The sequence below is a fragment of the Equus przewalskii genome, chromosome 3 (genome assembly GCF_037783145.1).
Source record: "Equus przewalskii isolate Varuska chromosome 3, EquPr2, whole genome shotgun sequence".
Classification (NCBI taxonomy): domain Eukaryota; kingdom Metazoa; phylum Chordata; class Mammalia; order Perissodactyla; family Equidae; genus Equus; species Equus przewalskii.
This window is the reverse complement of record NC_091833.1, coordinates 59,977,239-59,990,863: the sequence shown is the minus strand read 5'-3', so window position 1 is coordinate 59,990,863 and position 13,625 is coordinate 59,977,239. Positions and strand designations below refer to the sequence as shown.

Genomic DNA, 13,625 nt, shown 5'->3' with positions numbered 1-13,625 from the left:
TAAATAACTCTTACCCTTATTTTAGCATTTATAATGTTGACTCTTTTACCCTACTACTCTTAGCCTTCCTTCTGGGTAACGAGGAGCATCAGCAAGAATAGATGAGACACTGTGGATCCACATGCATTTCATTTATTTATACAGATTACCAGTTATTAGGAGATACGACTCCTCCGTAAGACCTAAATTCATTAGCTTATATAGTTAGTATAATTCCTTATAACTGTAATGGAAGATTCTTTTATGAGTTATAAAGTAATTAAACAACCAGGCCGTTAGATTGAGGTGGCTCTAATGCCCTGGTAGTCTATGCAAATCAACCAAAACCTAAGCCAGAGTCAATGCACTTCAATCTGAGAAAATGAGACTTAAGAACAATCAATCGCGAACAGCCAACTAGGCTTTCTGGAATAAGGCAACTGCTTAAGCTGTAGCCGATCAACTAATTTCCTTGCTTTGCTTCTATATCTTCTCTATAAAAACCCCTCCCCTAGCTCCTGTCAGTGGAGCATTCCTAACCGCCTTTGGTTTGATGCTGCCCAATTTGAATTGACGTATGCTCACATAAACTCTTGAAAAATTTCAGTGTGCATCAGTTTATCTTTTAACAGGATTATGCTTGTTCATTATACAGAAGCCTTCCAAACTCCTCCTCAGAACTACTATTTTTTCCCCCCTAAAGATTGGCCGTGAGGTAACATCTATTGCCAATCTTTTTTTTTCTTCTTCTCCCCAAAGCCCCGGAGTACGTAGTTGTATATTCTAGTTGTAGGTCTTTCTAGTTCTGCTATGTGGGATGCCGCCTCAGGATGGCTTGATGAGCAGTGCTAGGTCTGCTTCCAGGATCTGAACCAGTGAAACCCTGGGCTGCTGAAGCAGAGCACGTGACCTTAACCAGTTGACTATAGGGCTGACCACTTAGAACTGCTTCTGAGGTGGAGCCAGCTAGACCACATATCATGGTTGACTAGACTGTAGTAGCTAGTCTGCTACTTATGGTTGACTTCATTACTGCATGAGCTTTTCTTAATAAAACATCATTAACAAGATGAGATGTCCTATTACCTACGCAATTTAGAGTGGCACATTCATGGTTTAGTCTCATTTTTACCCTTTATTCAATTTAGTCAAATTACAACTTTGATCTCTGTTCATCTTGCTCTTATGATCGCAAGAATATAAGCATTCTTTAATTTTTTTTGGCGGGGGGAGAGTGGGGAAGATCAGCCCTGAGCTAACCACTGCCAACCCTCCTCTTTTTGCTGAGGAAGACTGGCCCTGAGCTAACATCCATGCCCATCTTGCTCTACTTTATACGTGCGATGCCTACCACAGCATGGCTTTTGCCAAGCAGTGCCATGTCCACACCTGGGATCCGAACCGGCGAACCCCAGGCCGCCGAGAAGCAGAACGTGCGAACTAAACCGCTGCGCCACCAGGCTGGCCCCACATTCTTTAATTTTATCTTTAAAAAATTTACCTTGTTTTATATCTCTATAGTGTTTTAGTGGTATTTAATGTTCCCCTGATTTAACACATTATATTTTTACTAGCTGTATCTAAGACGTCTATTGCTTCGAATGCAATAGATTTCTTTTTTGATCAGCATTACTTACAAATACCACTTAGCTGAATATTAGTATTTCCTTTTCTACCTTTTGTTGTTAGTGACATTTGGTTTATATATGTGTTTTGTCTCCTCAGCTGGATTATAATAAGTTTGAGGTCAGGTACCATGTCTTAAATGTCTTTGCCCCATTGGATCTTGAAGATAGTAGGTCCACAGTAAATATTTAAGTTGAATTTGATTGAATTGAGAATATTCCAGGAATCTTTCCCCTTCGTCTCATATAATAATTTGAAGGAAGTGTTTAGTTTCTAACAAAAGAATAAGATTGTGCCTCTAGAGGTAAAAAAAAAAAAAATGTATATTATTATAGTTAATAAGATAGTCCAGATAGTCTTGGAAATTTTAGGAATAACTTGGAAATAAGAACCATTTATGTCTCCTAGGGCCCAGATCTTTGAGGTCAACCCAGGTTTCTTCCAAACCAGCCAAGTATTTCTAGTGTCATGTGCGTGTAAGACTACCCAGACGTGAGGTTTATATATTGGTGTCCCTATGGCCCGAAGTGAATGCTTTGCAAACTGATATGGTCTGTTTAAGGTCTATGATGAATTAGGACACAGTCAGGATTTTTAACTATTTGGAGGTTATAGAACTCTGAGAATCTGGTAAAAGCTAAGGATATGTGTACATTTATACATTTTGCTTATAATTTTAGAGAAATTTAGTCTTAAAAAATCATACATCCCAAGATAAAAATCTTCTGCTCTGGGAATGATGGCATTGCAGAGACTCTAAACTCTCCTTAAACTCAGATTGTTGTTGAACATTTTCAACTTCTCCTTTTTCTTTTCTCCCCCTCACCCATTCTAAAATTAACTGAGGGAGTTTCTCTCTCATCTGAGCCTAGGAAATGAGATGGCCGTGCTATTCTGGCTGTAATTAGATTTGAGTGTCCTGGGAAAATGTTGCATAATATGTAAACAACATGCTTGTCTCTATCACAAGTGAAAATAAGACAAGTTATTTTCTATTTTGAAAGAAGTGTCTCTTAGAATGAAACCATTAGGGATATGGGTTTCCCCTCCTCAACATCTGTTGCTGCTATTAAAGCATTAAACGTAGTTTTGAAACATTTTTCTTTTTGAAAGTCATCTACGCCCCTGCTTAAAACCTTAATTCTCTTCCCACGTAGGGGCTCTCATAGTCTGGTAAGCAGTTTGCCAGTACACATAATGGAGATTGTAATGAGAGGTCATCGTTCTTCTGTGCCTATCTGGTGATTTAACAAAACTTTTCAGTAAGCTGCTCTTTATTTCCAAGTTTATTTTCTCCTAAGGTTTAAGAACTATCTAAAGTTTTTGGAAAGTTGTCCTGTCCTAAAGGATTCTACCTACGGCATATGGCAGTATCTCATTTATTCATTCAGTCAACAAGTATTTAGTGAGCATTACAGTGTACCTAGACCAAGGATACAGTAGTAAATAAGACAGGTGTAGTCCCTGCTCTTGAAGAAATTTGTGGGGCAAGAGAAATAGATAAATAAATGTATAATATATTTAGAGATAATGATAAAGGCTATAAATTAAAGGAGGGTAAAGAGATTGAGAGTGATAGAAATGGTGCTATTTTCAGTAGATTGGTGAGGAAAGCCTTCTCCTAGAAGGTGATAATTAAGCAGAGGCCTGAATAAAGTGAAGGAGTGAGCTTTGGAAATGATGGGAATACGTTTGCTGTGCTTGAGGAGAAAAAGAAGGCCAGTGTGGCTGGAGTAGAAAGGTGGACGGTGAGAGTGGTAGGAATGAGGTGGGAGAGTTCTGTAGAGCTTTATGGATTATGATAAAGGATTTTGGATTTCATGTAAAGTGTGATGGGATGCTATTGGAAGGGTGAGAACAGGGAAGAATCATAATCTCATTTGCGTTTTAAAAGTATTGCTGGGAACTGGCCCCGTGGCCAAGTGGTTAAAGTTCTGTGCCCTCCGTTTCATTTGCCCAGGTTCACAGGTTCAGATCCCGGGTGCAGACCTGCTCCACTCATCAGCCATGCTCTGGAGGCATCCCAGATGTAAAAAGTAGACGAAGATTGGCGCAAATGTTAGCTCAGGGCTAATCTTCCTCACGCAAAAAAAGAGGATTGGCAACAGATGTTAGCTCAGGGTAAATTTTCCTCACACACACAAAAAGCATTGTTCTGGCTGTTGTGTAGAGAATAAGTGGTAGCAGACAAGAGTTTGGTAAGCAGGGAGACTAATAATGACTAACACACTATTATCTGATAACCTGAAATATATCCAGTAATAGTTGAATGATTTTTAACACAAGCCATTAAGTTATAGCCTAGCAAGGAGAAAGAAATTCTGGTATGTATATGACTCTATTTTCAGTTTGAATCTTTCTCAGAGATGAGTCATTTCATGAAGGTTGCCGAGAACATAAATCCTAGCCCTTTAAGGTTGACACTTAGAATTTAGTGTCTTTGAAAATTGGTTTCCATTTGTTTAAAATTTTTTCCTTCTGAATATAAACAGTAAAAATGTTCTTTGTAGAAATTTTGGAAAATAAAGAAAAACAAACAAAATCATCTACAGTCACCTAGAAATAGTATTTTAATTAACTCTTGACAGTTATTTATCTTAGCAACATTTCTGGATGATTGCTATTTCTCCTCTTTTATAGGTAAGAAAGCAGGCCCAGGCAGGCTTTAATGACTTGTTCAGAATGACCAGAGTAGTTACTGCATGTTCTTACTGCCCTGTTGAGCTTCTCAGCCAGCTCTTGAATGGAGGGAGAACAGTTTTAGGCAATTATCAAGGTGTAAATGTGGAACAGTGAATTAACTAAGTATGGTCTGGCAAAGAAAATTGAAAGACAAAATTACAATCATTTTTCCCTTTCCCTGTTCTCTTCTTTGTAGGAGGCCAATGTTCTTAAATCAAGCAGCAACATTTTTTTTCTTTCTGTTTTTTGCTGAGGAAGATTCTCCCTGAGCTAACATCTGTGCCAGTGTTCCTCTATTTTGTACGTGAGTCACTGCCACAGCATGGCTGCTGATGAGTGGTCTAGATCCGTGCCTGGGAACTGAACCTGGGCTGCTGAAGTGGAGTGTGCTGAATTTAACCACTAGACCATGGCACCAGCCCATGTTGCAACATTTTGATCATCGTGGGCCATAGATTTTCTCAGAAAAAGAGATTCTCCCTTTGAGGTTTGTAACGTGACCATACCACAGTATATGTGTCCATTTGTTCACTGTGTACATCAAATTTTATTTACATCAAACAGTGTAGACCTTCTATCCAGAGAGAGAATTATTCTTCACCTCTGATCTAACTTCCCTAAGAAGGTAGACTTTTGTTCTTATAAATATCTGTCTAGATTTCTTTTTCTGAGCTAGATTTCTGCATGAGCCTTATTTTCTGGCTTATAATTTTTTAAAATCTTACTTAGAAATTTCTTTATTTGTGGCAGAGACAAGTATACTTTCTCTTATATTTTCTATCCCTCATTGCAATTAAATAAGGCAATAGCTTGTTACAGACAAGGTAATGTGGACTGCAGCATTTAAGAGCCAGTATGCCATTTCCATCCTTCTCTTTCCTGTCATGGTAACCCTCAATTGAGACAGAGAGAGACTGTGTTCCTGAGTTAACATAGAGGCCTTGCCAACCTGCATGGAATTTTGTGGAGCAAGAAGTAAACTTTCATTGTATTAGGTCTTTAATATTTTGGGAGCTTTGTTACTATAGCATAGTCTAGCAATCTTATACATTATTTTTTGTGTATGTTTTATAATACATATATAGTTTGTAAATATGTATTAATGGTGATGGCATACTTAGCATACATAGAAAGGCTTTCATAATCTAATTTCTGTCTCTCCAGCATCATTTCTCAATATTTATACCTCTAACTTTATACTTACGTTCTTCCAGATTAAACACACTGTGCTGTCTCACACCTGTGTATTTGTACATGCTCTTTCCTCTACTGGAATTCACTTTTCCTCTTCTGTCAGATTCTGTTTATCACCTATCAGATAGATATGCATCTTTCACATTCCAGATCACTGTTACTTTCCCAGGAAAGACTTCCCTGATTTTCTCTATTTTCTTTACACATTTGGAGTTTTTTCAGTTTAAATTTATTTACCTTTATCTCTGTCACCAATAGTAAATTATAAGCACACTGCATAGGCCTTTTTTATAACCTGGTATATGATGGGCATAAATAAATGTTAAATGAATGGCCTGCTTTTGACAGAGAGCATTTTAAATCTTTATTGGTTAACACTTTATTGAAAATTAGTTGACAGTCAGTTAAGAATAAGATAAGTGACCCTTTATACAGATTTAGCGGGTCAGGAAGAAAAAGAAAATGAGGACAAGAAGGAGAAATAATGCAACTTCCAGTTTTGCTGTGATGCAGTCTAAAGCCCCCATAGTAATGGTCATATACTGTATTTCTTTGTCATATACCAGAATGCGGATAGCACTTTCTCTCCTTTTGTTTTGGTATTGATTAGATTTTTATTTATTTTTTTCCAGTTTCTCCCATTGAGGTATAATTGACATATAACATTATGTTAGTTTCGGGTGTACAAAATAATGATTTCGTATTTGTATATAGTGCAAAGTGATCACCAAAATAAGCTAGTTAACGTCAGTCACCATACATAGTTGGATGTTTTTTTTCTTGTGATGAGATCTTTTTTTTTGAGGAAGATTAGCCCTGAGCTAACATCTGCCGCCAATCCTCCTCTTTTTGCTGAGGAAAACTGGCCCTGAGCTAACGTCCCTGCCCACATTCCTCAACTTTATATGTAGGATGCCTACCACAGCATGGCTTGGGATCTGAACTGGTGAACCTTGGGCTGCCAAGTTGGAACATATGCACTTAATGCTATGCCACCGGGCCGGTCCCGTGATGAGATCTTTTAAGATATGCTCTCTTAGCAACTTTCAAATATGCAATACAGTATGGTTGATTATAGTCACCATGCAGTATATTAACCTCCCCAGTGATAGCTTTGTTATTCTTTAGTTTTGCTTTGTGAAGTTGCTTGATATTCATGAAGACATCTCACAATTTGTAATATTCTGGAGTTCTTTGTTTCTTTGCTAGTTCATTTTGCCTGTTTAATGTAAAGTAAAGCATGTATTCAAAAAAATTAAAATGTGTATGTACAGATTAAAGAACAAATTCTTAGGTACCCACTATCTAGGCTAAAAATAGAACTTTACCAAAGTCCAGAAGCCCCTGTGTGCCCCTCCCTGATTGCGTTCCCTTCTCACCTCCTGAAGTAATCACCATCCTGAGTTTTATGGAAATCATTCCTTTGTTGTTGTTGTTTTTATCATATATGTCTTTGCTCCTAAATACAATATTGTTTGCATGTTTTAAAACTTTATAGTAAATGGAATCATGCTGCATGTACGTTTCTGTGACATGCTTCTTTTGTGCAAGATTATTTTTGAGATTCATCCATGTTGATGTGTATAGTTGTACTTCATTTATTTTCCTTCCATTCCTTTCCATTTATTATTATTCCTGTATAATATTCTATTGAGTTAACATACTTTAATTTACTTATTCATTCTACTTATGGATATTTGGATTCTGTCCAGAGTTCTGCTATTTTAAACAGTGTTGCTATAACATTCCCTCATACTTGTCCTATGCAAGAATTTATCTGTGGCATATACATAGTAGTAGAATTACTAGGACATAGAGTGTGCACATGTTAAGTTTTATAATACCAAACTGTTTTCCAAAGTAGCCATAGCTATTTTCTGTTTGACCAGCAGTGGAAGGGTATTCCTCATTGCTCTTTATCCTTCCTAATACTTGATATTATCCAACTTAAAATTTTTTTGCCAGTCTGGTGTTGTGAAATGGTATCCCATAATGATTTGGATGTACATATCCCTGATTACTAATGAGGTTGAACATCTTTTAATATGTTAAGGGCTTGTGCATTTTTCTTCTGTGAAATTCTTGTTCACTTCCTGTTTCCTGTTTTTCAACTAGTTGTTTATCTTTTCCTTTTTATTTTTCAGGATTTCTATATATATTCTAGATACTAATAATTTGCCAACTAAATGCGTTGCAAATATCTTTTTAGTGACTAGTTGGGTATGGGAGGTGAGGGAGAAGTATAGAATTACTCCCAGGTTTCTGGTTTGGGGAACTGTTAGAATAGATGAGGAGAAATCGCTGTAGGGAGAGGGGAATTAAGTTAAGGGATTTTGGAGTTTGATGTTCCTATGGGATATCCAGATGGAGATGTCTCATAGAAAGTTGGCTACAAGGGTCTGAAGCTCAAGCCAAACTCTTTTATGCCATATGGGTCCTAAAGGAATCTTGTATGATGGGCCTTTAAGGAGACTACATTTGGAAGGAATATGATAATTTTCAAACTCATTTGTCCTCTCCCCATCCCATCGTCTTCTCTAGGCTATGGATTCTCCAACTTAAGCTTCTTATGAAATAAATGTTCCAATCAAATGACCCATCACACACTTCATCTTGATATAATTACTTTATTACTTTTTTTGTCTCTCAGCAGTTAAACAATCTTTTCTTAATATTTCTGGGAGAGCACATTATTTCTATTTTGAAAAACATCCAGCATATTTTGTCTTACATATCATGCAGAACATATATCTAGATTTCAAAAATTTTCTCCTATTGGTCATTCATGTGTAGTACTTAATCACGTAAGTTATTCCATAAACACTGAAAACAATGTAAGAAATATGTACATCTAAGACTTCTATTTTGTATAGCTTTCCATTAAATAATACTGTTTTCACACATTTCCAACATTTCTAGCTTCTTCTATGTATTTGGAATTTTGTGTATATAACCATTGGAAGAATATGGGCTCCTTGGGGGGATGGCAGTAGAAGTCCATGGAGTGAAGATCTTTCTTAAAAAAGCAGATTGTATTATTGCTTTGATTGCGTACCTTTTAGTTATTTGAGATCTGAGAACTCTGATAAGCCCAGAGGTGGAAAGATCCGTTGAGAACCTTTAGAGTATAGGCAAGGCGAGGAAAGTGTCAGTAGCAGGACTAGGTCTTGGCACATTTACTAAGAATGTAGCACCTCAGCATAGCTTATAGTATAGTGCCAAGGCAGAGTTACTACTGAACAGCTCAGGATGATGAACCATCCACCTCCCTGCAGGAGTAGTAGCAGCTAATTAGGTGACTGGTTGGTCATCTTAGGAGAACTGCAATCCGGGGACAATTAGGGCTTGACATATACTGTATGCAGGGAAATGATGGCAGAGGCGGCCTCTCTTGGGCCATCCGTATCAGTAGTACCGTAATTATACTTCTCTCAGTGTTCGAGGAGATCTTTTAGACCTGTAAGAAGAGAAAGCGGGTGTAAAAGTGTGACCCTCTCAACTCTGGCTTCAGTCTCAGTTCTGCTTGGAACACACTGAGTTCATAGATAACTCTAAGTCCTCAGGTGCAGTGTGTGGAGAGCTTTTCTACTGCTACGCAATCATTGTGGATTACAGGGGTTGCTTTTTTAAGGCCAGGAAAGGCATGGGGGAAATTTGGCAGCTTTGCTTGGATAGTTATAGCTCTGCCTCAAGGTTGAAGTAACCTATTAAATACTTCTAGACAGGTAAATCAGGGTAACTTTTGATACCGCACAAGATGGCACCTCAGTATATAAATAAATACGGTTAGAGGACAGCATGGTGGTAACACACTTTTAAGCCAAGGATCCCACAGGAAAGCCCGATGCAAATATTTCTAACTTCCCAAGATTGATGTTTCTTAAAGAGCAGTTCTTATATAAGCAACAGCAGACCTACCTTTGCTTGCTAATTGCTTTCAGTAAATTCTTGACGGTCTTGGACTCTGGATTCAGACATCTTTTCTCCCCATTCTTTTTCATTGTGGCACTATAGCAGTAAATAGGAGTGAAAATATTTAAAACAATGTTGTAATAGTACAACAGATGGAATATAGAGTTTTTAAGTCAGATATTTAAGTTTCACCCTAGATGTTTCTCTTTGCTATATAGAAGTCTTAGAATCATCACAAACCCCTTACCGATTTGTGGTCATCGTCACATATTTACTATACCATTACAACTAGGGAGGTGATCAGATGGGATTTTACTCACATGATCTCAACACGTTGACAAGATTGACTTGCAGGAATCATTTCAAGTTTTTCTAAGGACCTTGGAGGAATAGGTCGATCACTAATGTTAATGCAGGTACAGCGTGCAGTTCTAGAGAGAGGTATTCCTGTGGGAAAAGAGGCAATTACAGCAGGAGAGGTTAGTGCAGTTTTTATTTCAGACATTTAATGTGGGTTGTGTAGTACTTAGCAGAAACTGTATCCCTGTGTCATCACATAATCACTTAATCTGAGAAGGAGTGATCCCATTATAATGCAGCTCTGAATGATTAGTTGATTATTTGAAAGAATGGAATTACAACATTATGATTGTAAGATCATATCCCTGAGCACGGTTCATATGGTTAATTAAGCTGAGTTAACTAAGGAGGAGTCTGTGCCATCTTCTCCTCATTCCCTCACATTTTCTCTGTACTCCCTCTTCTGCTTCCACTCTCCTCCTCTTTTATTCCACTTGCTTCTCTGACTATAAACTCTGTGGGCAGAAGGAATCTTTGCTCATTTACCCTTCATTTATAGGCAGGCTGTAAAACTTTTTCAAATACATTATTTCCGTATTTATAGAATTTATACCCAGTCCTACTTCTGACCTTACAAATTAAATATCCTTAATATTCCTTACCTTGAGTTCCACTCAGAGTCAGAAAGATAAGGCAGAGTATAAGAACAGCACTTTGATTCATGGTGCTGCAACTGGAGGTTCCTCTGCAGTAGTAGGCTCAGGATATCTAAGCAGTTGAGCAGTGTCTCAGAAAACGTGGGGCTAGAATGCAGTATTTATTTGCAAAGGCGCTTTCCCTCTCTAACTCTGATTGGATAACATTACAGGTGACTCAGCAAAATCTGCTATGTCTCTTCCTTGGGGAAGTCCCAGTTGCAGAATCGAAGGTAGTATTTGTATTATTGTGGCTTCTGAGTTATGGAATTTCCCTGCATCCCTTTTTTTCAGTGAATGAGTTAGGTTTCACTTTCCAAAACATGAACTGTTTCTTGAAAAAGAGAACTTTATTGCATATAGGAGTATTTTTTTAAAATGGAACTTTGATTCTTATCTTTCACCTCCTGCAAAATAAAAATGTCAACGTAATCCTGAAGTCAAAGGCCTAAATACAGTTTCAAAATAAGTATAGCTTAATATTGTGTTTTGAATATATTTTAATTTGCAGCAGTAAGGCATGAAAAGGAATGTCTTACATTTATTCACTTTATGGGTTTCAGAGATGTCGTATACTTTCTCACTTTATTCCTACAATAGCCCTGTAAGAAGATAGGATAGTTATCTTCAGTTTATATATGGGAGAATATCTTAGAGATTAGGTAGTTGTGTTAAGTCACACACAGACTGCCATCCATTTGGTCTAATGGCAAAGGTTCCTGGACCCAATTCCAGGTGTGTATGTGGAGGCTTCTCCACACCAACAAGCAGTTTTTGGATGCCAACAGGGTGTCTGAGAACTCAACTCTGTTGTGACGCTATCTACCCAGAGATAGAATCAGATTCCACAGGTAAGAGGTGCAGTCCCACAACATCACCCTCCACTTCAGATCCCAGTTGCAAGTCCGGGTTGTTACCTGTACTTCTGACTGACTGGCTGTAAATCAGAGGTTCCCAGGACCCACTCCTTGGGTTCAATTAATTTGCTAGGACGGCTTAGGAAAACCTGTTTACTCACTAGGTTACTGATTTATTACCAAGGATATTAAAGGGTACAAATCAACAGCCAGATGAAGAGATACATAGGGTGAGGTCTGGACAAAGGAGCTTCTGTCCTTGCAGCACCTGGGGCCCAGCATGGTGGCATGTGGAAACGTTCTGGTCCCCCCAATGGAAGCTCTCTCAAAAAGAGGGCAGTGAGCTATCATTTTGGGTTTTTATGCAGGCTTCATTACTTTGTCATAATTGAGTAAGCCATTGGCAATTGATTTAACTTCAAGCTTCCCTCCCCTCCCTGGAAATCAGGGGGTGGGACTGAAAGTTCCAGTCCTCTGATTACATGGCTGGTTTTCCTGGCAACCAGTCCCCACCCTTGGGTGGTGTCCACAAGTCACCTTCATTGACATAAACAAAACACCTTCATCACTCTCACCACTTAGAAAATTCCAAGAGTTCTGGGAGCTGTAGGTGGGAACTGTAGACAAAGATCCATATATATATGAGAATTGTATTTTGGTTATCTGAGTGACCAAATACATGTTTCTTATAAATCAATCACAATAGCACACTAACTGTGATGCTTTTTCTCAACATTTATTTTAAACTTTGGTAATTATTTTCAGAGGCTAAATAATGTTTAAAAATTCCTCAGTAATAGCAGTTTTTCATCCTTTGTAGATAAATCTAATTTTTGGAAGAAATAATTTAGCTGGGCATTGCCCTTTGATCAAATGCTGTAAAGTAATAGCTTTGGTCTTCTTAGACAAGATCAGAGATACAGGACTGGCATGTTTCAAAGAATTCCAGAAATGCTTTGGTTATTCATAACATTAGAATAAGTGAATAGCCTCCAACATAATCATTTCTAGGGAAAACACTACTCGTTTGGATAACTGATTTCTGGTATGTTAGTAAACAGGTTTTATGTATTGCAGTCAGTCCCTGAATGAAAACATCATAAGATAATATAGAATGGAGTAAGAAAAAGATTCATGGCTATGATAGGGTTATTGCAAAAAAACAAAGGAAAACAAGGGATGTTTTTTGAGGAGATAAATATATAAAAGAGGGGCGTGAATAAAGACCGACCTTGGGAGAATAGGATGGAAATAGAGAGGTTGATTTAAGATGGATGCAGCTGTAAAAGAGACTGTCAAATGCAAAGCAAAGGAGAAAACTGTTAGCTGTTGAACTGGTAACAGTGGTAACTGAAATTAGCACAATTTCAGCTGGATGACAAATGGGGCAAAACCTGTGTTTTTATCCTAGCATTCGGTAGTACTTGACTGATTATTCACAGCAGATATCATCAGTAGGGAGCAGGTGACACCAATATATTGTAACACATGTTGGGCCTGACAGTGGAAGTTTAGCAGTAGCCAGAGGATATGATAGTCTGGTTGTGTTCTTTGCAAACGATTGGCAACAGAGACCCCAAGATGAAATACTGTTCCAAATGAAGGCATCACCCTGGAATGGGAAATCTGATGCAGGTGATACTTGGAACCTTGGGAAATATCCGGGAGGTCTTTTCATAGTCAACTAGGCTGCAGCAATGTGGGGATAGGCCAGGGAAAGGCAAGGCTTCCCATTAGGATTAGGCTAATGTACCTGGCAGGTGCTGGCCTAAGACTTGGCATAGAGGCCAAGATAAAAGCCTCTGTCTGCAAACTGTGCGCACATGACTTGGAACGTCAAAAGCAGGAACTCTGTCATCAGAACAGAGGCAATTTCTGCCTTGGGGCAGGCAGAAGTTGCTGGAGTGCCAAGTACCAGGTCAGTCTGTTCCAGCAACTGGAACAGAGCTAAGCTTTCAAGTGGGTAAGTCAGTGGACTTAGCTGTAGGAAACTGGAAAGACAAAAGGAAGGGAAATGAGGCAGGGACTGATAGAACCCATAAGACTTTGATCCAGCAGAGAGGTTTTCTTCTGATGAGGGAAAGGCCTCTGAGAGACAGTGTGAGAGAGACAGTGACATGAAGAGGCCCTCCCATAGCTGTTTGTGCAGAACAAAAATTAGACTGTGAGTAAAAACGTCAAAAATTTTCAGGGAATTGTCTGACATCATGGATGGAAGAGGCTCTGAACAGTTCAACATTAAACAATAAAAAAGTTACATGGCGATAATTTTACTTCTGTTAGTATCTAAGTTCTCACCTAAGATGCTGTCTATATAGCAAAGTAAAGAGGAGAGTTGAGGCAGATAAGTGGACTAAATATCTGTTATTAATGATAAAAT

The 13,625-nt window shown here is 38.3% G+C and overlaps 2 protein-coding genes across 7 annotated transcripts in view; one reads left to right on the top strand and one right to left on the bottom strand.

Annotated features, from left to right (window-relative positions):
- The window catches only part of ART3 (ADP-ribosyltransferase 3 (inactive)), a 118,724-nt gene that overhangs the window by 7,377 nt on the left and 97,722 nt on the right, over window positions 1-13,625 (top strand). The window lies entirely within an intron of this gene.
- On the bottom strand, window positions 8,093-10,647 carry CXCL10 (C-X-C motif chemokine ligand 10). The gene is made up of 4 exons (XM_008537195.2): window positions 10,356-10,647; window positions 9,714-9,840; window positions 9,400-9,489; window positions 8,093-8,938 (listed from the first exon to the last, which is right to left on the bottom strand). The coding sequence occupies exons 1-4, from the start codon at window positions 10,414-10,416 to the stop codon at window positions 8,902-8,904; spliced, it is 315 nt and encodes a 104-aa protein (XP_008535417.1). The 5' UTR covers window positions 10,417-10,647; the 3' UTR covers window positions 8,093-8,901.

Bases quoted from the DNA above. Each gene is read 5' to 3' on its own strand.
- CXCL10 (XM_008537195.2), bottom strand. From the start codon at position 10,416: ATGAATCAAAGTGCTGTTCTTATACTCTGCCTTATCTTTCTGACTCTG. The intron at 9,490-9,713 runs GTGAGTAAAATC...TTACTGCTATAG, and splicing joins TGTCAACGTGTTGAGATCAT to TGCCACAATGAAAAAGAATG. The intron at 8,939-9,399 runs GTAGGTCTGCTG...CTCTTCTTACAG, and splicing joins AAAGCAATTAGCAAGCAAAG to GTCTAAAAGATCTCCTCGAA.